Source organism: Psammomys obesus, unplaced genomic scaffold, assembly GCF_907164565.1.
Source record: "Psammomys obesus unplaced genomic scaffold, mPsaObe1.curated_primary_1811, whole genome shotgun sequence".
Taxonomy (NCBI): domain Eukaryota; kingdom Metazoa; phylum Chordata; class Mammalia; order Rodentia; family Muridae; genus Psammomys; species Psammomys obesus.
Genome location: NW_026595981.1, coordinates 2375270 through 2397812, shown reverse-complemented (window position 1 = coordinate 2397812; position 22543 = coordinate 2375270). Strand labels below are relative to the sequence as shown.

Sequence of the window (22543 nt, the reverse complement as noted above, 5' to 3'; positions counted from 1 at the left end):
GTCCCTATCCGGTGGGGAACTTCCGTATGGGTCTTGCCTCTGCCGGTGGGTGGGTATTCAGGGCCCATGCTGAGTGACAGTCTCACCATGGGCTCTGGCTGGGATCACAGCGCATGCTCGACACAAAGCATGCAAGCTGTCTGTTTGGTCCCCCTCAAGAAAAATAAAAAAGACAGCGGCCCGGATGCGCTCATGTCCACAGACACCCAGAGGCGCGGTGCCTCTTTCTTGGCTGTGGGGCCGGTTTTCTTCCCACTCTGGCAGTTTAAGCTACGTGGAAGTCCAGGAACTGTGGGATGAGAAACAAGCCCAAGAACTGAGGTGATGTGATTGTGAGGTTGAGTTCACAGCCAACTTCATTCCAGATTCTCCTTCCCTCCTGCCTCGGGCTGACAGTGGAGTGATGTGGAGGTCTCCCCCCAAGGTTGTGCTTTTGGAGCTTGGGAACAGGTGGGTGCTTAGCAGCCACCATCCTATCTTCAGTAATGTGTGGGGATGTGTGGGTTCGGAGCTCTCCAGCTGGCTGGCATCTGCCTCCGCTAGAAACAGCTCCGAGGTTACTTCTGAACTGCAAAGAAAAGAAGGGTCATAGTGAAACCACGCTGGGAACACGGGAGACGCCACGTCCCTGATTTAAAGAGTCATGAACCCGTGCTGAATTGTCAGGGGCATCCTTTGTTTGGGACTCTTAATGCAGGAACTGCCGCCAGTGAGAAGACCGTGGCCTTGATTGGTTAGAGGATGGTCACTAGGACCAATTAAAATCAATTCTGGGACTTGTAGTCTTTGTTAGAGGGCTTTAAAAAAAATTTTTTTTTTAAGACAGTGTCTCACCGAATAGCCCTGGTTAGCTTGGAGTTTGCCAATGTAGATTAGGTCACAGCCTCTGCCTCCCAAGTGCTGAAATTAAAAGCATGAGCTGCCCCAGCCGGCTGAGAAGTTACTGATTTTCTTTAAGGCAGAGTTTCACGTGGCCTAGGCCTGTCCCTGAACCCTCTGCCTTAAACCCCCGCCCCTTCCTCCAGCTTCCACCTGCCTAGTGCTGGGATTGCCATCACACATCACAAAGACTCGCCCAGCACTTTTTAAAATCACAGCTTAATTACCAGGCTGATTTGCCTCTCCCAGGACAGTCACCCCTGGTGGCTATCGCCCTGCCATCCCAAGGAGAGATCCTACCTAGAAATGCCGCCAACACACTGAAAGCAGGACAGGAGCACGAGACAGAGTCCTGCCACTTCCTTTCAAGTAGTTAGAATCAGCTTTGCACTAAACCGGAGCATTCCATTCTGACCTTCCCTTTGCCAAACTGAATTCAGAAGTTGTCCCGGTGACAATGACAAGCAGCAGAATAAGCAGCCTGGGACACCCCAAGTCATGTGAAACCCAATGCCTCAGGCTACTGGCTCCTGCCACTCGCAGGCCTGAGCACCCATCAGACTCCACGCTAATGGAGTAAGCCAAGGCTTGGAGCTTAAGAAAACTCATTTCCACAGGAAGTGAGCGGAGGACTGTACTCTGAGCCCAGCAAGCTGACTGAAACCTAGCAACACTTGCTTCTTCTGAGTAGACAAGACTGTCCAGGACCCCAGGCTCTGAGCATTTCCTGCTCTAGGCCAGCACCTCTCACAATGGTACTTGAACTGGAAATCTTAGAATGCAGATTCTGGGCTGGTGGTTAGCACTATGGGAGGTTGCTTCCCTAGCATCAGTAAGGTCCCAAACCCCATCCTCAGCACCACCAAAGAAAGGAAGAAAGAGTCTAAAACAGAGAGTTCCATCTGGTGTGTGCAGTGAGGTCTGAGAGTGTAAAGCAGCCCTAGGTTGTGCCCCTGCCGAGGAACCACAAAGCACATTTTGAACAGCATGATCTTTAGGGGAGAGGCCTACACTGATCTCTGAAATAAACAGAAATGACCCCGAGTAACCCATGCTTGGGGCAGCTCTGAGATGAACCCTCAAAGCTATGGCTGACAGGGTCCTCTGAGAAGGATCTCCACCTGCGACAAGTTCCCGGGGCCACCTCAGGTACTCTCAGAGCGCTGCTTCCTTCCTCCAAACATGCGGCTTTCTTCTGGTCTTCCTACCCTGATTATGCTCGCAAAAGCCCTCCCTGATGGAGGCTTCTTCTCTGTACTTTATACTTGAAAACACAAGGTTCAGCCAAATGGGACACTGGCCCAGGTCCCAGGCCATCAGAGCTGAGGCTGGAATTTGTGGCCTCTGAGTCCTAGGCCAGTGCCCATTCTACACTCTTTTCTATTGATCCATAAGTCCAGACATAAGAAGATTAAAAACAAAGCAAAGCAAAACAAAACAAAACAAAAAAACATACCTAAATGGTGCTGACTGAAGTGAAAGGACATGGCCACACCCTCACCTCTGCCCTTGCCCACAGGGCCCCCTCCCGGTGCCCCATGCCCCTATGCTCACCTGTGAAGTTGACAGTGACAGCCACAATGATGATAACGATGCCCAAGATGATGAAGGTGATGCTGAGCAGCCGTGCCAGGCGGCCCAGCCTCCTTGCCCCATCCAGGTCCCCCTGCTGCACACTACTTCGAGACTGCAGAGAGAGGACAGAGAAACCTCAGGAAGCTTGTCTGTCAGTCATGTGGGCATGGAAGCCGTGAACTCCCACATATTCTCCATCCTCCCTGCCATCCACAGTCCAGCAGGCTTCTCCAGGACACATGACCTGGGCTTCCTACAGACCCTTCTCCAAACGGACCAAACCATATCAGGTGCTTCCTCTCTGGGTAGTGATAGGGCAGTGTGTAAGGACTCCCTTGATCTCTTGAGTATTGTATGGGTGCAACACTTGTCAATTAAAAAACCTACGGTCTATCGCTGAGGCAAGAAATAGGTGGGATTCTGGGATAGAGCCAGAAGCACAAGATTCAGTCTGCAAGATGTGAGAAAGATGGATCCATGGTGCCTGAGCTCAGGTAACCAGCCACATGGCAAAATGTAAATTAGAATAATGGGTTCTTTTAAGTGATGAGCTAGTCTGAGAAAAGCCTTGCTATATGGCCTAGGTATTTGTATATTTAATGAGTCTCATGGGTCTTTATTCCAGGAGCTAAAAGATGGGGGAGGGGAGAACTACCCACAACGTAATGGCATCCTACTATAGGGCAGGTGATAGAGTGAAGATCCAGGACCTGAGAGGGTTGTCAGGTCCACACAGGCCAGAGACCCTGCAGACCCTCCCAAGCCTAACCCCACAGGCACACAGGAACTGGAGGCTGTCCTCTGGTTTTCTCTGCTCATAACATGCCTGATACCCATCTTCTGTGACCTCCTTCTTGCCACATAACCAAACAAAGGCACTGGCGTCCTTCTAGATTCTTCCATGACCATGACCTTGTTCAACACAGCCCACCTTTGTGATCCCACCAAGACAGCCAGGCTGGGGTGGAACAGCTCCAAGCTGTGGCTCACTTCTGGGACCCAGGGAATCTGGCGAAATCAGGTGGATGTGGGTGGAGTGCAGGACAATGGAGACTGTAAGGACACAGAGGCCCCTGGGTAAATCCTGGCAGCCTTGGTAGGAGATACAGCTGAACATTCGCAAGGGTGACCCTGGGACTCTCCTAGTATGGTGCAAGACTGTGTGCCCCCCAGGGCTGGCTCCTTGTCTGCAGAATCCGTGCTTCTCCTGGGCTTCACGCACTTGCCACCCAGGCACAAAGGGCTGACCAGGGTGTGACTGCTTTCAGGGCCACAGACAATCTAAGGCCTCTTCTCAGTACTTTATACTTGAAAACACAAGATTCAGGCAAACAGGACGCTGGCCCAAGTCCCAGGCCATCGGAGCTGAGACCAGACTCATGGCCTCTGACTTCTAGCCCCTTTGTACTTTTCCTTCTATTGATCCAGCAAGTTGGGGCACAAGATGAATTTGTTTCTTAGTTTTGTAGTGCTAAGGATAAAACCCAGGGCTTTGACTACGCTCAGCAAACACTTCACTACTGAGCAATATCTTCAGCCCTTAAAAATGTGGTGTGTGTGCACATACGCCTTCCTACAGGGTCTTTATAAATTACCTGCTCTGATCTTAAATTCATTCTGCTACGCAGGCACAGTTGTTCAGTTGTTGAACTCTCAATCCTCCTGCCTCAGCCTGCCAGGCCTAGCCAGGTGTCCTATCTTCTGACTCACAGAGGCTTGGGGCATGTGCTGCAGGGGCATGTGGTCAAGTACCTGAGGGTGGAGTGAGGACGATGGTCGTGGTGGAGGCGGTGGTGGTGATGGGTGACGATGGTGGTGGTGGTGATGGGTGACGATGGTGGTGGTGGAGGCGGTGGTGGGTGGTGGTGGGTGGTGGGTGGTGGTGATGATGATGGTGGTGGTGGTGGAGGCGGTGGTGGTGATGGGTGATGATGATGGTGGTGGTGACAATGACAGCAGCTAACTGAGCTCTTACTTTTACCAGGCAGCTTGCTCAGGATGGGGCCTGGAGATCTCACCCGGCCTGAGTCATCCTAGCAGGGTGGCAGCTGCTGCCCCACTTCCCTGACTTAACAAAAGAGCTAAGAGTCAGAGATCCGACGCCCCTTCTTCTTCCTGCTCCTGACGCAGGTGCCTCACCCTGCACTGGTGCCCTGTCATCCCCTAACGGCATTCCATCCTAGCAAATGCCAGGACAGGGTGGGGTCCACCTGCCCCTTACTTTCTTCAGTGCCTCTCACTCGCCCACACCCACTGACTGACAAAAGCTGCAGTCCACCATTTTAAAAGCTGGGGATTGAACCCAGGGCCTTGTGCACTCTAAGCAAGTGCCCTACCACTGAGCCACATCCTCAGAGCCACTGTGCTTGTGTGATTCCTGTCCTAGTCAACCCCATTGCTGCTCTGCTCTCTAACATCCTTGTACCTGCCCTAGTCCCCCCCTTTTAACCTGAGCTGTGGCAATAGCCTCCTAAAGACCCTCTTGATATGATTCTCTTCCATTTCGTTCCTAACACTGCCATTCCACTCTACTGATACTGACACCAGGCACCATGCCAGGGCCCCAGCGGCGGAAAAGAGTCTCAGTGTGTGTGCTTGTGGTCTTACAACCCGAGGGCCGTCGATTCCATCACGCACACATAGAAGTGAACTTGCAAGCACAAAGAGTGTTCAAGAGGAGATACACAGACATACCAGAGCTTATAAAGGAGGAGAAGCAAGACTTCTCGGAGGAAGGGCTGCCGTGGTAAAGATGGGTAGGAACTGCATAGATTCCTTCTCTGAAGAAGAGTGCCGTGTGCAAACGGCCCTTACGGCAGATGTACACACGCTACATAGCACGAGGAGAGCAGAAGGTACAAGATGAAGGCCAGTGTGACGAGAGAAGGCAGGCTGGGGTAAGAGGCTACAGGAAGGGAAGGGTGTCTTGTCTTAGTCACTGCTGTCTTCCAGTAACTCCCACAAGGGAAAAAAAAAAAAAAGTTGAAGAAGCAGCTGGAGCTGGAGAAGAAGGGCAGGGCATGGAATGACTGGAAACCGCTTCTGAAAGCCCCTCTGGCTGTTAGTGAGGTCAGAATGGAGGTGAGGAGAGCATGGTGTGGCAGTGTGGGCCATCATCCCAGCACTCAGGAGACGGAGACAGGAAGATTAAAGTCTATCTAGCCTGAGCTCTGTAGTGAGGCCCTGTTTCAAGAATGGTAACAATAACTTCTAAAAAGCTGGAGAAGCCAGGCGCTGTGACACACGCCTGCAATCCCAGAACTCAGGAGGCAGAGGCAGGCAGAACTCTGTGAGTTTGAGGCCAGCCTGGTCTATAGAGTGAGTCCAGGAAAGCCAAGGCTACACAGAGAAACCCTGTCTTGGGAAAAAAAAAAAAAAGGCTAAAGAGATAGCTCAGTCCATAACTTTGCCTGGTCCACAGCAGTCATTCATGTTGGAATGCCTGAGTACAAGGTTCGTTTTTAAGTCTGTATCTGTGTGAAAGCATGCACATATGTGTGAGTTCCTGGGGAGACCGGAAGAGGGCACCATGTGCAGCTGGAGTTAGAGGTGGCTGTGAGCTCCACAGGGTGGGTGCTGGGAACTGAACTCAGGTCCCCTGGGAGAGCAGCAAGAGTTCTTGACTTCTGAGACTGGGAAGATGGCTCTGTGGAGAAGAGCACTGACTGCTCCCCCTGAGGACCCAGGCTTGATTCCTTGCACCCACATGGTGGCCCACAACCTTCTGTAACAGTTTCAGGGGATCTGATGCCCTCTTCTGGCCCTGAGGGTGATGCATGCATGTCCTGCACAGATACACAAACAAAATAATATTTTTTTTTAAATTAAAATACTGGTCAGGCATAGTGGTGCATGCCTTTAATCCCAGCACTCAGGAAGCAGAGGCAGGGGGATCTCTGTGAGTTTGAGGCCAGCCTGGTCTACAAAGTGAGTCGGGGACAGGGAAACCCTGTCTCAAAAAATAAAACAAAAGCGAAAAGCTGGACTTGGCTGAGTATGCCCGGCACTGGGAGAGGAGGTGAAGAAGCAGATCCTAAGCCCACATACCAGCCAGTGTAGACAGAACAGTAAGCTCTGGTCCTTGAGAGACTTTAATCCCAGCACTCGGGAGGCAGAGGCAGTTGGATCTCTGTGAGTTCGAGGCCAGCATGGTCTACAGAACAAGTTACAGGACTTCTGGGACTATTATACAGATAAATACTGTCTTGAAACAAACAAAAACAAACAGGAGAACCATTGAACTTGACACCACAAGTCCTTCTCTGGCTGCCACGTGTACACATACCTGCGGACTAATGTGCATGCACATGCTCCACACACACAAGGTAAGTGAGAAACTGAGGCTGAGATGGTCCCATCTCGTAGGCTTCACACTGTCCGTGGAAAAAGCCTCAGTTCAGGTCAGCTTTGCATTTCCTGTTAAGCCCTCAGCATTCTCTCCCACAAGCTCTGGGCAGGCACGCTGTGCTGCATGACAAGTCCTGACCCCAGTGCCTCTAGTCCCTCTAGTCTTCTGCTTCCCCCAATCCCAAGTAGTCAAATCCTCCACCATTCAAGGGCTTACCCCAGTAACACCTCTTCCATGAAGCATGCCAAGATTCCTTCACCTCTGTAGAGTATAGGTAAACCCTCCTACTATTTGGGTGTTCGCCCTGTCTTAAGATCTACACTGAGTGTGCACCTCATCAGGGTATTTTATTCCCTGCACACACTGATGAGGTGGGGCTGGCACTGGCATGTGGAGCACTGTGTGTGTGTGGTGAGGAAGGCCACATCAGGAATACAGTATGGTGACACCTGCCTGTGATCCCAGCACTCTGGGAGGGTGTCAGGAAGACCGTGAACTCAAGGCTAGCTTGAGCTACCTAACCAATTTGAGGGCATCCTGGCCTAAATAGTAGAGAGATCCCATGATATAGAAGGGAAAAGTAGAGGAGAGAGCAGAAAAGAGGGAAGCATCTTGACTGCTGAAGAACAGGGATTAGATTTGGTCCTGGAGGTTTAAATTTTTTGAGACAAAGTTTCTCTGTGTAGCCCTGGCTGTCCTGGAACTCGATTTGTAGACCAGACTGTCCTTGAACTAAGAGATCCACCTGCCTCTGCCTCCTAAGTGCTGGGATTAAAGGTGTGAACCACCATGCCCAGCCTTGTCCTAATGAAGGATTTTGTTTACATGAGGACAAAACCAGATTTGCAAGTTTGTCTAGCATGGAGGCTAGAGAGGTGGGAGCAGACTCGAAGACCTGAAATGAGGAATAATCTGGAAAGAGCCCAGCCCAGAGAAGTGATGACGCTGGAGATCAGATGGAGAGTGGGAAAGAGACCGTCTGAGATGATGTGGAGGTCTCTGGCTTGATTGATGGAGACGTGGAGTTGAGCTTCCTGGGCGCCATGAATTTGTCTAGGTTTGGGACCCACTAATAAATCCATGTCACCTTCAGCCACCTGGATGGCTAGTCCATATCACTAAATCTGTGACATTAATGATCAGGCAGCTTTAGAAGAAAGAGGAGCTGACACATAGAAAGGTTTTGGGGATTTCCAAAAAGTTCAAAATTAGCAGGTTTATGGTTATCCAGCATGGTGGCACACACCTGTAATCCCAGCTACTCCATAGGCAAGAAAGGAGGATGAAACATTCAAGGCCAGCCCGGACAACTTAGAGAGACTGGCCCTGTTTCAAAATAAAGTTTAGAAAGCTCTGAGAAAAGATGTTCAGTGGTAGATCACCAGCCTAGCATGTGCGGGACAGTAGGTTCTGTCCCCAACACTGCAAGAGAAAAGATGGTGGGTGGAGGCAGGTGTGATGGAGCACACCTTTAATCCTGGTGCTCACGAGGCAGAGGCAGGCGGATCTCTGTGAGTTCGAGATCAGCCTGGTCTACTAAGACAGTGCAGGACAGTTAGAGCTCTGTTACACAGAGAAACTCTGTCTTGAAAAACAAACAAAACAAAACAAATTTGTTTTAAAAATGGAGGGAGAAACTCTGAAGTCGCCCTGGGTAATTTCTGAAGGACTCTAAACTGTAAGCCTCAAATACAGGAACCAGGTTTGCAGAGTGCGACCCCATCTTCACAGAGAAACAGTTGAGTGTGCTTTAGTGATTCAGGACCATGGAGAGAGCTAGTGTGGCTGCCCAAACGGAGAGGTGAAGAAGAGGAAAAATACCAGGTTCCCTCCCTGTCTCTCCCTTCTGAGGAGAGTCAGTCCCCAAAGCTCAGCTACATGTGTGCCTTCGGGCCTGAGAGGCCAGCACACGCCCCTGGCTGGACTCAGCACATTTGCCCTCTAAGCAAATGAATGCACAAATGAGCAAATCTAAGCATAAACAAATGTGCTGCCCCTACAACACTGTACTCTGTTGGCTATGAAGCCTAGGGAGGGCGAGAGATGCACTTCTGTTGGTAGGGTGCTTTACAGCGTGTTCGGAGCTCCAGGCTCTACCCCCAGCACCGCATAAACCAGGCATGGTGACACATGCCTCAATCCCAGCACTTGTGAGGGGGAGGCAGGAGGATCAAGAGTTCAAGGGCTAGCTGGGCATGTTGGTGTATGCCTTTAAATCTGAGCACTTGGGAGTCAGAGAGGCATATATCTGTGAGTTCAAAGACAGTTTGGTCAAGTAACAAGTTCCAGGCCAACCAAGGCTACATAGTGAGCCCCTGTCTCACAATCACAAGACAAAACACTCACAGACACAAGCACTCTCAAAGCTATCCGTCACTGTCAGGTTACATAGAGTTTACAAAGCCAGGCTGGGGTACATGCGATCCGGGCTGGGGCTGGGACTCCGGATTGAGGCCCTGTCGTGTGTTATAGGAATAACACACAGAGAAGTGTGTCCTGTGGTCACCGCCACAGCTGCAGCTGGGGATGCCCCCACTAGAGGCGGTGATGAGATGTGGGATCTTATTTCCAAGCTGGTGGAAGTCAGAATTGCTCATTCACACTTTGTTTGTTTTCTCCCCTTTCCTCTGGCCTTGTAAAGTTTCATTTAGTGTCAGCAAAAGCACAGCCATCTGTCTACCGTGTGCAAGGTTTTATGCAGGCGCTGTAGCGCACATTAGCTGGATTAATCCCCTCAACAGCCCTGTGAGATGGGTGCTTCTACTGTGCCCACTTTAAAAATAATATTTACTGATTTCTTTGAGACAAGGTCTCACCTAGCCCAGACTAGCCAAGAACTTGCTATGTAGCAACTGGTGATCTTAACTCCCTACTGTTTCTTCCTCCCGAGAGCTAGAGTTAACCCATGCCTGGCTAGTGACACATGCCTGGCTAGGGGCTTCTTTTATCAGTATTGCTCATGGAAGGCCCATTGCCCGGGGTCTTACTCCGATGACAGGAGGCGTTGCTGCAAGAACATGGCCTTTTCTCAGCCCACGTTATATGTCAGATCTGCTGACCCTGTCATGGAGACTGTGGTGCAGAGTGGAGCTAGGGCTGGACATCTGTCACAAGTGTTCCTCAGAGAAAGTCCCTGACCCTCCTGGCCACAGCAGGCCACATAGGGGCTATTTGTCTTCCTCTGGTGGGCCTCATAATGGGGAGGGCAGGTGTGCTGGAGGAGGGAGAAGGGTGAGAGAGAATGTGGCACTTCCCCGCACACACAGCAGAAGGTTTGACTTTCCAGGAAGCATCCTCAGATCCAGATACAGGGTGGGACCATGAGAAAGCAATGGATTCAGCATCCAGCCGATGGTCCTCCTACCAGCTGTGTGGCCACGGCCCATTCTGCATAGGATGTGCTTCTTCGGGCAGCACCGTGCTCTTAGAGGCTGCCAGGGCGGAGGCTGAGAGCTTGGGCCTGCATCTGCTAACCTGCGGGCTTCTAGCAAGGAGTCCCGGAGCAGGAAAACTACCACCCCCTTTTATGACATGTCACCTTGCTGCTGCCAGGAAGGCCATAGTGTAAAGCTCTGGATGAACAACTCACCCCTTCATCCCCAGGGCATGGAAATGCTGAGGACAAAGCAGCTGCAGGCACAACAAAGAAGGCAAGAGGCCTGGTTGGTGGGAACATGGGCTCTCATTCAAGGCAGCCAGGCGGATTCCGACCCCCGCTTCCCACTTACTACCTTCTTGTATCTGCACCTAAGGGTTGTTTTTTGTTTTTGTTGTTTTCTGTCTGTACCGTGAGAATAATAATAGCACCCAGACCTCGCACGGGTACAGTCAGGGCTAAATGAGATAAAACATCTAAACGGTTTGGAACGGAGCCTAGCACTTAGCAAGCTTCCATGAATTTTAGTAACATCATCCTTCAATTTCCTCATCCCTGGACCTGATGCTTCCCTTGGACATTCATTTCCACGACTTCATTCCACTCTTGCCATCATTCCTCTGAAATCTGAGCCCTCTGCCCGTTATGCTAGTGGGAACTGCCCTTCTCTGAGTCCCAACCTGTGGCCTCTGCCTCTCACCCAAGGCCATCACTCCCTCCTCATCTAGCCCCTCAGTCACTCTTGCCCACATCTGCTGTGCCACCTGGGCCTGGTCTAATGGCGCCTCGGCCACTCAGAGCCCAGGGACTACAAACCTACAGCTACCGATGGGCAAGCCACACTACCACAGAAGCTGATGGCAGCTTGCCACCATACTCTCTAGCTTCAGAGAGCCATTATCTCTCTGTCCCTGGTCACCTCCAGCACCCTGTGCCATGAGGCCCCTTTTTCTCAGCAAATGGAGACACTGCCTTCCACTCCCCGGAAGCCCCACTCCCTGGGAGCTCCCTCTCCTCTGAGCAGCTCTCCCTCAGGACCACACACTCCCTTTGTCTACATCTCTCCATCCAGACAGCCAGAATCAAGGAGGAGCCAACCTGTCAGACTAGCCCACCCTCCTGGAGCCTAAGCTCTCCCATGCCCTCAGCCACTCTCTCCCCCCCCCCCTTTGTAGCCTTTCTCCCGCCTTCTGGAATCTCCATTTCAAAACCCTTTTCTGTCCACTTCTCTCAGTAAGCACTTCTTGTTGTTCTTTGTTTGGTTGGTTTGGGTTTTTGAGACAGGGTTTTGTTTTGTAGCCCCAGTTAGTATAGCCAAGACTGACCTTGAACTCATGGCAATCTTCTGGCCTTGGCATCCCATGTGCTACAATGACAGGCATGCGGGCCACACTCAGCTTCACTGTATAAATGTGAACAGTCCCACAGCTAGCTTTGAGAATAGCTCCAGTATTCCTGAGTTGGAGCCTGAGCATGTACTACACACACACACACACACACACACTCACACACACAATCCTTTCTTTGTGCTCTTTCCTTCCAGTCCATTCAGAGGTCAGACATCGCCATCCCTTCCTGTACATGGAATCTCCCTCCTATAGCCCATTTCCCACAATGCAATTGAGAGTCATTTTACGGTATGAGCTGACCACATTGCGCCTCAGCTTAAAACTCCCCAGGGGCTCATCAGAGGCCTAAGTTCCAAGAGTGAGTCCCTGCCTTGCAACAGCCTCCAGCACATTCTCATCCCCTTCTGCAATGCCAAACAGCACTTTAGTCATCTGCTTCTCTGCCTACTGCTGAGCCTGTTTCCTAAGACAGGCTCAGTCACTGCTGGGGGTGGGGGGCGGTTTCTATGTGCCATTCAGTTTCCTCAAAACAAGCAACTGGCCACTCAAGACAAGTGAATACATCAGTGAAGGATCAAATGAGTATAAGGTCAGTGGAGCCAAATTTTGGAGGCCCCAGAAACCACCTCTGCCCTTTGCCAGTAAGCGTGGCCCAGGATTCAAACCTCTAGCTTCTTTCTTTCTTTCTTTGAAGACAGTTTCTCTGTGTAGCCCGGTCTGTTCTGGAACTCACTCTATAGACTAGGCTGGCCTTGAACTCAGAGATCAGCCTTTCTCTGCCTCCTGAGTGCTGGGATTAAAGGCATACACCACTGCCCAGGCTACATATAATTCCACTTCTAAAGTGTCTAGAATAGGTAACTCTGTGGAGAGAGGAAACTGGTGTCACCCAGGGTTGGAAGGGATTAAGGACACAAGGAGCATCTAAAATACACAGGGTTTTATTTGAAGATAAGGAGAATTTTCCAAAGTTCGCTGGGGTTAAGCTGGAACTCACTGAGAGCACTAAAAGCCACCAAATGATGATTCACCCTCAGAGGATGGAATCCTGTCATCTACAACAGCTTGCATGGAACCACAAGGCAGACACAGAAGGTCTACTTGGTCACACTCAGTCTAAGGCTAGGTATGGTGGCTGTTGCTGAATAATTTCAGCACTCTAGAGGCTGATACAGAAGGATGGGCAAGTCACACCTTTTCTCAAGACAAATAGGGGCAGGGTGTGTGCATATAATCCCAGCTAGGGGAAAACTTGTTGTTAGGTGTGTGCGTATTCCTTAAGTGCCATCTGCCGTGTGTGTGTGTGTGTGTGTGTGTGTGTGTGTGTGTGTGTGTGTGTGCTTGGCCACTGAATTACATCCCCAGCCATCTTGCTTTTTGAGACAAGGTCTCTCCCTGGCTTGGAGTTCACCAAGGAGGCTAGACCGGCTGCAAGCCCAGGAATCCACCTGTGCCCCTCCCCCAGCTCGAGATCACAGATGTGCAATGTGCTTCTCATATGAATTGTGAGATTCAAACTTGGGTTCTCATCTCACAAGGAAAGCATTCTCTGCCTCCAGCTTTCTCCCCAGCCCAGTGCATTATACTTTTTTTAAAAAACTAGAAGAAAATGATTTGAAAGTTTCTACAATAAGGAAATGATCAATGGCCAGTCAGTATCTATGTCTAACCTAATTTACATATTACACACTGTATAATATATTGAAACAATGCATGGCATATTGCATCAATATAAGCAATTTTTTTTCTTTTCTAGTTTTTCAAAACAGGATGTGTGTTATTCCTTAAGTTGTATCTATAGTGTGTAGGGGTTGGGTTTTCCAGGAACTCACTCAATCTGTAGACCAGGCTAGCCTCAGACTCACAGAGATCCACCTGCCTCTGCCTCTCAAGTGCTGGAATTACAAGCAAGTGACACCACTGCCTGGCTAGTTTTTCTTTTGTAGCTGGGAGGCAGAGGCAAGAGCATCTCTAAGTTCATGGCCAATCTGGTCTACACAGCAAGTTCTAGGCTATTCAGGGCCACATATGAGACAGAGGAGGCAGGGGGGACACCCATCAAGCCATGCACCTCAAATGGATGTGTTACAAGATATAGGAATTACATTAATAAAGCTATTAAAAACCCCATTAAAAAGCAAAAGGCATTGGCACACTCTTGTTATCACAGCACTTGGGGAGATAAAGTAGGAGAGCTGACATGAGTTTGAGGCCAGCCTGGGCTATATTGCAAGACTGTGCCTCAAAAAACAAACAAACAAACAAACAAACAAACAAACAAATAAATAAATAAATAAATAAATAAAGCAAGCCCACAGTGGCTTCCTGGAAGGGAGACTCCCTGCAGGACTTAGGACAGTCCCTATGACCACAGCACACAGGCTGGGCTGGGCTCTGTTCTTTAGCACTTTCGAAGGCCCCGACTCAGCCTCTCTGACGCAGGCATCACACCACACATCTGCCTGCTTTGCTGATGGGTAACTGACAAGAGGCTGAGTGGCTTGCCCAGGATGACTTAATTCCTTTGTGCCTGTATCTAGCCTGGGCACTTCTTTAAGTATGTCATAAGGACCTGTTTAGAAACGTCTCTGCCTGGAATGCAGCCCCAGGGCTCAGTCCTACTGTTAGGTTTAGAGTTGTCTCTCTTATTCTCTCCTGTCCGACCCTACTCAAGTACAGAAGAAAGAAGGAAAGAAAGAAAGAAAGAAAGAAAGAAAGAAAGAAAGAAAGAAAGAAAGAAAGAAAGGAAAGAAGGAAGGAAGGAAGGAAGGAAGGAAGGAAGGAAGGAAGGAAAAAGAGAAGAGAAAAGAAAAGAAAAGAAAAGAAGAGAAAGAAAAAGAAATACCAGAGATAGGTCCAGTGGTCTCACCATCTCCAACCCAGCTTCTTTTTGGACAAAGACAACTTATCCTGCCCCCAATTCCTGGGAGAGAATTCTAGAATCTGCTTTCTCTTGAGCCTTTATGTGATTTCCCTGCTGTCCCCCTTCCGAGGACCTTTCTCTGTAACCAAGAAGTTGGCCTGCTCAGAGCCATTAGCTCCACCCTGAAGCCTGGCGTGGTCCCCAAACGCAGGGGGCAGCTCAGGAAGTTTAGACGGGCCCTGCCTGTGACTCCACCTCCCCCTGTCTTAAGCTCTTACACTTGAGATGCTGCCCCTGCCCTCAATGGACTGTCACGTGACTCTGGATCACACAGGAACTTAGTGGAGGCTACAGAGATGTTTGAAGAGATGTTTGAAATTGTGGTTGTAGGAGCAACCACAACTCCTAGGGGCTTAATGATCAGTGACTCAGCAGCAGTGTCCCTCCCAAGGAGACAGAGAGTGTCACCCCACCCAGGTCTCTGGTTCTAACTGGCCTGTTTTCTCCTCCTGCCCCTAACCTCATTCTGACACTCTCCCTTCTATCCTGTTGTCAGCACACATTCTCTGTAAGATATCCTGTAAGTAGCTCTACCCAATGGCTTGGCTTGAGGCCAGTCTAAGACAAGCAATTCAGAGTCTTGCAGACGTGCAGGCTGGCTAGCACACAGGCCCCTCTTTGGCCAGGCTAGCCATGCCCTCTGACTTGTGCCCAGACCTCTAGCAAAACCTACACAGTGAAATCTGCAAATTCAGGAGATCCATTGTGCCCTAACCCCAGCCTGACAACTCCCTTCTTCTCCCTCCCCGTGTGTCCCAAGGGAGGTCAGGCCCCAGGGCTCGCAGCACAGCAAGGAGGCCACCGTGGTTCTTGGAAACAGAGGCTGGTAGAACGCCCTGGTGGCCCAGGAGGCCTGGCTCTCCTTGGGGCATTCAGAATCTTTGGTCCTCTTCGGGTCATATTCTCTGTTGACACAGAACTCCACTCATACAGTGACCCCCTACACCTCTAAAAATAAAACAGAGCAGTTAAGACCCCCCCAAGTTGTCTGCCACTCTCTCCTTCAGAATTTCACTCCAGACGTACCCCTGAATCCTTCCAGCAAGGGCCACAAGACATTACCAGTGACGCCTGAAGGCAGAGATGAAGAAAGAGCAAACAGAACTGAGCTTTAAATCCCTCTAGAAGAGAAGTCAGGAGATGAGAAAGGGTTTCCCTGCCAAGTCTCTGACACCCGACTCTTCCCTGCACTTTAAGTCCCTTTCCCGGGGAAATGCCTGCCACACTGAGGTGCCCAAATTCTTTCCCTGAACAAAGCATAGGACTTACCATGATGGAAAAGATGAGGGGGATGAGGTTGAGGGGCCAGACAGGGCAGAAGCAAGAGGCAATGGCAAGGACCAGGTAATCTTTGGGGGCTTCTTGGTCCTGGGCGTAGGAGGTGGTGATGACAGAGGACGCTCGCCGAGAGCTGGCCCGGGAAGGAGAGCCAGGGAGGGAAGGCTGACGGTGGCCCTCAGAGATGACCTTGAAGGGCAGGCTGTGACCATTCTGCTCCAGGTCCAGAGTCCCCGACAGAGACTTGGACAGACTCAGGGCTTTGTCATCCTTGTTCTCCACTTTGGTGAGAAGCTTCTCCATCTCTGGCAGGTCCAGGGGTGAGGTGGAGCCCGGGTCTTGAAACTGAGGCTGCACTGGGTTGGCCATGTTAGCTGGGGCTTTGGGTTTCTTCAGGTCCAGGAAGGGACAGAATGCTCCCGAGGGTCTTCAGCACGCCATTTCCCAGCCCAGATTTCAAACCTTCAGGATGAGGGTGGGTGTATTTTGCAGGAGACTAGGGCCGGCTGGGCTCTGGAAGACTCAGAAAAGCGTCTCGAGGCTAGCCACAGCTGGAACCTGCCGCCGTCGCTGCCACCACTGCTACAGCTCCCAGAAGCTGGAGACTTCAGCTCTGTTCAACTTTGAGGCCAACTTTCCTGGAGCTGCTGACTGCACAGATGGGCGGGGAGAGCAGAGAGGAGAAGACTGCTGCTTTCCTCTCCTCTCCAGTGAATGAGAGTGAAGCTGAGACAGGGAAGGTGTGTGTGTGTGTGTGTGTGTGTGTGTGTGTGTGTGTGTGTGTGTGGCACATAGCCTCCCTCTCCACCCTCCTTGGAGATATCTCTCTTTTTTCAATTCCCTTCTCCACAGGGAATCAGCCCAGCAGCCATCCTGCCTCTGGCCCAGCCCAGCGGAGTCCACAGGGACTTGGGCCAGCCCTTGGTTTCCTCTGCAGCCCCAGACCTGCTGCTCTGAGCCACGGGCTTAGATAGAGAACAAAACGGTGATCATGAAAGCAAATGCCTTCTGCTCCTCTTCGGATAGGTGAGTTTGTTCTTCCTTCTCCAGATGCTGGACTCTCAGCCCATCATATCCCACCTGGATCTTAACCCTCAACACTTATCTGAGGGAAGACCCATGAGGGCTGTGTAGTCCCTGGAGGACCCAGGAGAGCCCTCTGCCTGTGTTTCTAAATAGTTCACCAAGGGCTAAAGAAGGGGCCTCTCCATTTCTCAGGGCTTATGGTGCTGAGCCATAGGCAGGGACCCTCTTGAGATTGCCCTGACAGATGCCAGCTCTGCAGTGCCAGAGGCTCTGCCTGTCTTTCCTCTGATTCTCTTTCCTCCTCTGTTCCTGCCTCCTCAATTGTCTTCATCTTCTCTTTCCTTCACCTGTCTCCTCACTTTGTTTTTACCAGACTGATCTAAAGCCATCAAGGGTTCATAGGGAACATTATGAAATCATTTAAAATTCCAGGGTCACGTATGATGTGGGAGAAACCAGAGCTGGAAGGATCGTGGAGATCATGGAATTGAAATCTGTTGCTTTTGTAATGAAGAAGCAGAGGCCCGGATTGGAAAGAAACAGGAGCCCCGAGAGTCCTCTCAGAGAGCAATGCCTGGCTGTTGTCCCAGGGCTGGCGATGAGCAAAACCAGCCAAGCAGTGTGTGTGTGGGGGGGGGGGGGGGGTTTGGTTGGTTTCAGGTTTATTTCAGAAATACTTCTCCTAGCAAAGGTAGAAGGGGCGTTTGACTTCACAGAGAGCTGGCCAGAGGGAAGAGAAGAAGGGAGGGTGGGAAGGGAAGAGGAGGAGGAAGGCCGGTCCTGAGGAGTCACATGCAGAGCTACCTGAGGGCCGGGGACTGAGAGCAGCCCTGGGGACTAGTAAGAGTAGAAAGTGTTTGAGGGTTGAAGACAAATTTTTCACCTTTGATAAATTAAACTATAGTAAATAAATAATTTTTTTTTTCAAGGGCTGGGAGATGGCTTAGTGGGTGAAGTACCGACCGAGCCTCCTGAGGCCTGGAGCTCGGAGTCACAGCACCCACATGCGTGCGGGGCAGGAACAGCACACCCCGTTCTCCCAGCCCTCGGGAGGCAGAAACAGTGGACACCCAGCTTGTGAATCAGTGAGACCCTGCCCGAACACAGAAGGTGGCGAGTGACACCGGTCGTCAGTCTCTGGCCTTCTCAAAGTGTACACAGACACGAATGTACACCAGCACGCACGGCCACCCCCTCGACACTCACGCCATCCCACCCCACAGGCATACGCATGAGAAAAAAAAAAGGATCTTTATTCAGGAAGGGAAAACCACTGTTGTGTGAACAGCAGACCCCAGGGTGGCTCTCACCATCTCGAGCCGGGAGGGTGGCTAGGGAGAGGAACCAGGTGGGTGGCCCTGCCTGGGAGTTCCAGAAAATATGCTAATGCATTTCAAACAGAAAAGGCCTTCCAAGGCCAGGAAACCATGTTCCTGACAGCGGCCAGGTGCACAGACGGCAGGGTACAGTCTGGGAGCTGTCCCTCGGATGAAGGCACCCAGCTTAAAATGAAAACGCGCTGGTAAAAATATCTTAAGCGAGTCAGGTGTGGTGGTGTGTGCCTTTAATCTAAAGAGTCAGAGGGAGGTGGAGCTCTGTGAATTTGAGGCCAGCCAGGGCTGCACAGAGAAACCCCATCCTGAAAGGCAAAACATGTGTATATTTTTAAGTAAATAAATAGCAGAGGGAACCAGACATAAAGGAGCCATTTTTACTTTGAGAGAGAGAGAGAGAGAGAGAGAGAGAGAGAGAGAGAGAGAGAGAGTCAAGATGCTCCCAGAATGGTCGAGGCAGTAGCAGGGAGGGTTCTGGATGGGCTGGGTTCGGGGAACCAAGGCAGGGACCAGTGTGGAATACTGGGTCTGTAGTGCCACCTAGTGGCTGAATGCCCAGAGCAGCAGATATTTTGAGCTTCCCAAAAGAGTCCAACCTGGCCAGTGCCACAGCATGCTAGCTCACTAGCCAGTAATCCCTGATAGGGTCCCACCCAGGTTGTGCACGGAGGCTCAAAGATTCTGCTTATTCTACAAGAGGCTGGACTCGGCCTGCACAGTCGTGTGTGTGTGTGTGTGTGTGTGTGTGTGCGCGCGCGCGCGCGCGTGCCTGTGTGTAGGTTAAACATTGGTATCATGTCTTCCTCAATCGCTCTCAACCTCATTTTTTGAGACAAGTGTCGTTCAGGTACCTGGAGATTGCTTATTGTCTGGACCGGCTGGACAGCTTGGATCTTCCTGCTTCTGCTCCCCAGCGGGGCTTACAGGGCCGTGCATACCTGGTGTCCATGGGCGCTGGGCTCAGACCCCCCAGGGTTCGCTGACTAAGGCCTCTCCCCAGCTTCTAAGGCATGCTGTTTTTTTTTCCCCTACCCACTCCCATTCCCCTCTCTTTTTTTGGGGGGGGGGGGTGCTGCTTGAGACAGGGTCCTTACAGTCTCTTAAAACAACCTCATGAAGGGATAAGTGGCCTCCAGTGGGTGCTTCCGGAGGCGCTAAACACCCTGCCAAGTTCGCTTTAAATTGTGCCTTCTTTGGTCTGCACAGCAGCTTGAGATGTAACAACCGACTGGAGCCCATTTCACAGACAAGAACACCAAGGCTCAAAGAGGTTGGGTGACTTGCTCAAGGTCACTCCTCCGCTGGACCAGAAGGCAGGTCTCAGCCACTCCGTCCTGTGCTGCACATCCTAATTCTTCCCATAGGGGGTGCCATCGCTTTCCTCGGGAGAAGAATGCGATGCCGAGAGGAGGACCTCACTCTCTTAGAATGGAGAAAAATAGGATTTGCTCCTTACTTACTATATTCCCAGAGAAAAACTCCCCGAAGTTAACAAGGGTAAAGCATGGTCCGGGCTACCCACGCGTAAAATTGTAGTTTTGAACCGTAACAATTCACAAGCAACTGCTGGGCATCCCCTAGCGGCCCTGACGTGGCGTCCGCATCCGAGGTGAAGCGGCAGGGAGGTCAGGCCCCGGGCAGGGAGGTCAGGCCCCGGGCGGGCCGCGTTCTTCCCTCTCCGGCGCCCCTCCGCTCAGGGCCAGGGCTGAAGCCTCACGCTTTGCTCCTGTCTAGACCCAGAGGGGAAGCCTTCCCGTGGGCCGCTCCACAGCCTTGGCTGTGACAGGCAGGAGCCCTAAGGCTTGGCTGGGGGCAGGATGTCCCAGAAAGCAGACAGCTTCCCTCCTGGCCTTCGGCCCCTTCTCAACTGCGCTGAGAAACCCCGGAGGTCCCCCGAGTCCGCGCGGTGACATCAGTCCAGCCTCCACTCAGAGGTGGCAACGGCCCAGCAAACAGTGCCCCGCTGCGTGCCGGCAGTTCTCCACGTGCTCGGGTGTTCCTGCGCCCACCTTGGCCTCGGCCTGAGACCGCTCCATCAATCCTGTATCCCTGCCCCGCCCCAGAAGCTCCGGCGTACTATTGGCTGAGAGCGCTGCCTGTCACCGGCCCCGGCCCCGATCCTTGACCTCGCAACCCTCCCTGCGGCTGGCCAGGCCACTCTTCGGGCGGCCTGGGCTGCTCGCTGCAGGCAGCGGTCTCGCGGGGAGACCCGCCCGTCTGGCTGGCAGCAAGGCCCTCCGCCCGCGATGCTCCCACTAGCTTCCTCCCACAGCGGCTCCGGCGCACAGAGGAGTGTTCTGTGCCGTCTAGACGCCTCCTTCCCGGGCCCCGTCCCACCACGCACGACCATCCCCAACGTCTGGCGATAAACCAGTGCCCAGGTGCCCACCCGGGGGCTGTAGGTCCTGCCCACCCTCCCAAGGCAGCCTTTCCCGGCGGCAGACAGAAAAGACGCTTCTTCTTTTTTATTTGCTCGTTTTCCGGGCCTCTCTCAGCTCGGCAGCAGCTCAGTCAGGGGACGGGGGCCACAGCATGTACCCTCTGCCCCCAGCCCAGCGTGTACCCTCTGCCCCCAGCAGCTGCCTACCCACATGACCCCGCAAGTCCCACAGTCCAAAGGCAGCAAGGGAAGAGGCCTCCCGGGCACAGGAAAGCAGAGGCGCCCTCCCCGCTGGGAAGGCGGTCCCCCGCCACTCGGGTCGCAGGCCACTCCGTTCTGCCCTGTTGGGGATGGTTTTGCGGTCTTCTCCTTTGTAGTCACTCAGGCTTCCGATCCCGCGGGCCGGGTCAGGAGTGTTGGTAGCCCAGCGCGGAGCCCCACCGCCACGGAATGGGTCCAACGTGGGGCGCCCCGGGACATCGGCGCCAGCTTCCCCCGGAGCCTTGGGTCAAGCCGGGCACCTCGGCCACCACCCTGGGCCGCCCCGAGGGCGCGAGCGGGGAGCACGGAGCGCGGCGCGGCGCCGAGGGGCTGGCGAGGTCCCTGCGCGCGAGGCCAGGCGCCGCAGCAGGCGGCCCGCTGGGGTCCGGGTCCCCGGCCTCCGCGCCCCGGGCGGCGTGGCCGTGGCACTCCAGGTGGCCGCAGGGCCAGCGGGGCGCGGGGCTGGCGCGCAGGGCCAGGGAGAGCGCGGCGATGCGGCGGATGGCCCTGCGCAGCGTGGCGATCTTGGAGAGCCTCTTGCCGCCCGGGGCGTGCTGTAGCGCCCTGCGCAGCGCATTGAACGCCTCGTTGTAGTCCACGATGCGTTTGCGCTCCCGCACGTTGGCTGCCATGCGCCGCGCCTTGGACCGCGCCGGCCGCTCGCGCTTCTTGCCGGCCACCTCCTCTGCCTCGTCCAGGCTGCGCCTTAGCGCTCCGAAATCCCTGCCAACCTCGGGGCAAGAACGCCCCACGTCCTCCACGGAATCCTCACCCCGCTTCAGGCCCCTGAGGCCTAGTCCTGGCGTGCCTCGGAACATGGCCTGGGCCCTGGGCCTGCGGCTTCGGCTTCAGGTCCAAAAGGCTGCTGGGCCACTGATTGTTGGCTCTTGCTGGCTGGACACCCTCTGGACAGACCCTCTCTGGCTGAGCTTTATGGCACCACGTGGCCCTCCACCCTCCCAGCCCATCCATCTCCCTCCTCCTGCTTTGTTACCTGCCCTCAGGTAAGGGCTGAGGGAGGAACTAAGGAAGGAAGCAAGGAAGGAAGCCTGCAGGTGCTTGCACGCAGGACCAGCTGGGTAGCCTGGCCACGCCCTGGGCAGTGCCCCAGCTGTCACAGAGAACACTGTGCTGTGCTTCGGGGACCCTCTGGGGTGACTGGGTTCTGCTTCTGTCTCCTGACCCAAGACGGAATGCTGCATTGATTCTGCTCAAGAGAGCAGACGGGCTTACAGAAGGAGAGCAATGGTGGACTGAGCGAGTTTTAAGAGCCTTGAGTGACGCTGAGATGTCTGGGCGAGTGTGGGGACATCCTGACCAATATTACAACCTGAGCCCCGTCGGGGAGCAACCTGAGTGGCCACTCACTACGGAAAAGCATGATCATCCCAGAAGAGTCTGGAAAGCAGGGGCAGATCGGAAGCGGCAGCCCTGTAGGGCCCTGTGGCCCTCAGCTACCACTGTGAGGCTGGTCTAGATTCCGGGCTGCGGTTTGGATTGAGGCCAGCCTTCCCCCTACTTCTTTCGGCTCCCCCTTCTTCGGGCAGAGCTGAGCTGAGTCAGAAGCAAAGAGAGCTGAAGACGTTCATTTCTGGCTTTCCTTGCAGTCCTCATCAGGGAGCAACCCTTGAAGTCTAGGGCCTCTGAGCAGCCCTGGTCCACAGCAGGGAACAGTCAGGTTATGAATCCAGTGGACAAGCCCTATTGCTATCATCAAGGACTGGAATTCTAAATAAGACCAAAAAAGAGAGAGAAAGGGGGCAGGGAGAAGGAAGGAAGGAAGGAAGGAAGGAAGGAAGGAAGGAAGGAAGGAA

At 52.8% G+C, this 22543-nt stretch overlaps 2 protein-coding genes across 2 annotated transcripts; both read right to left on the bottom strand.

Moving 5' to 3' along the window:
* Positions 1 to 557: 557 nt before the first annotated feature.
* Positions 558 to 16097, bottom strand: Trarg1 (trafficking regulator of GLUT4 (SLC2A4) 1). Its single transcript, XM_055619539.1, has 3 exons — positions 15720 to 16097; positions 2434 to 2566; positions 558 to 568 (listed from the first exon to the last, which is right to left on the bottom strand). Exons 1-3 carry the CDS (start codon positions 16095 to 16097, stop codon positions 558 to 560), a joined length of 522 nt encoding a protein of 173 aa, XP_055475514.1.
* A 4676-nt stretch (positions 16098 to 20773) lies between these two features.
* On the bottom strand, positions 20774 to 21547 carry Bhlha9 (basic helix-loop-helix family member a9). The gene has a single exon (XM_055619465.1). It carries the CDS (start codon positions 21545 to 21547, stop codon positions 20876 to 20878), a length of 672 nt encoding a protein of 223 aa, XP_055475440.1. The 3' UTR covers positions 20774 to 20875.
* Positions 21548 to 22543: the final 996 nt, after the last annotated feature.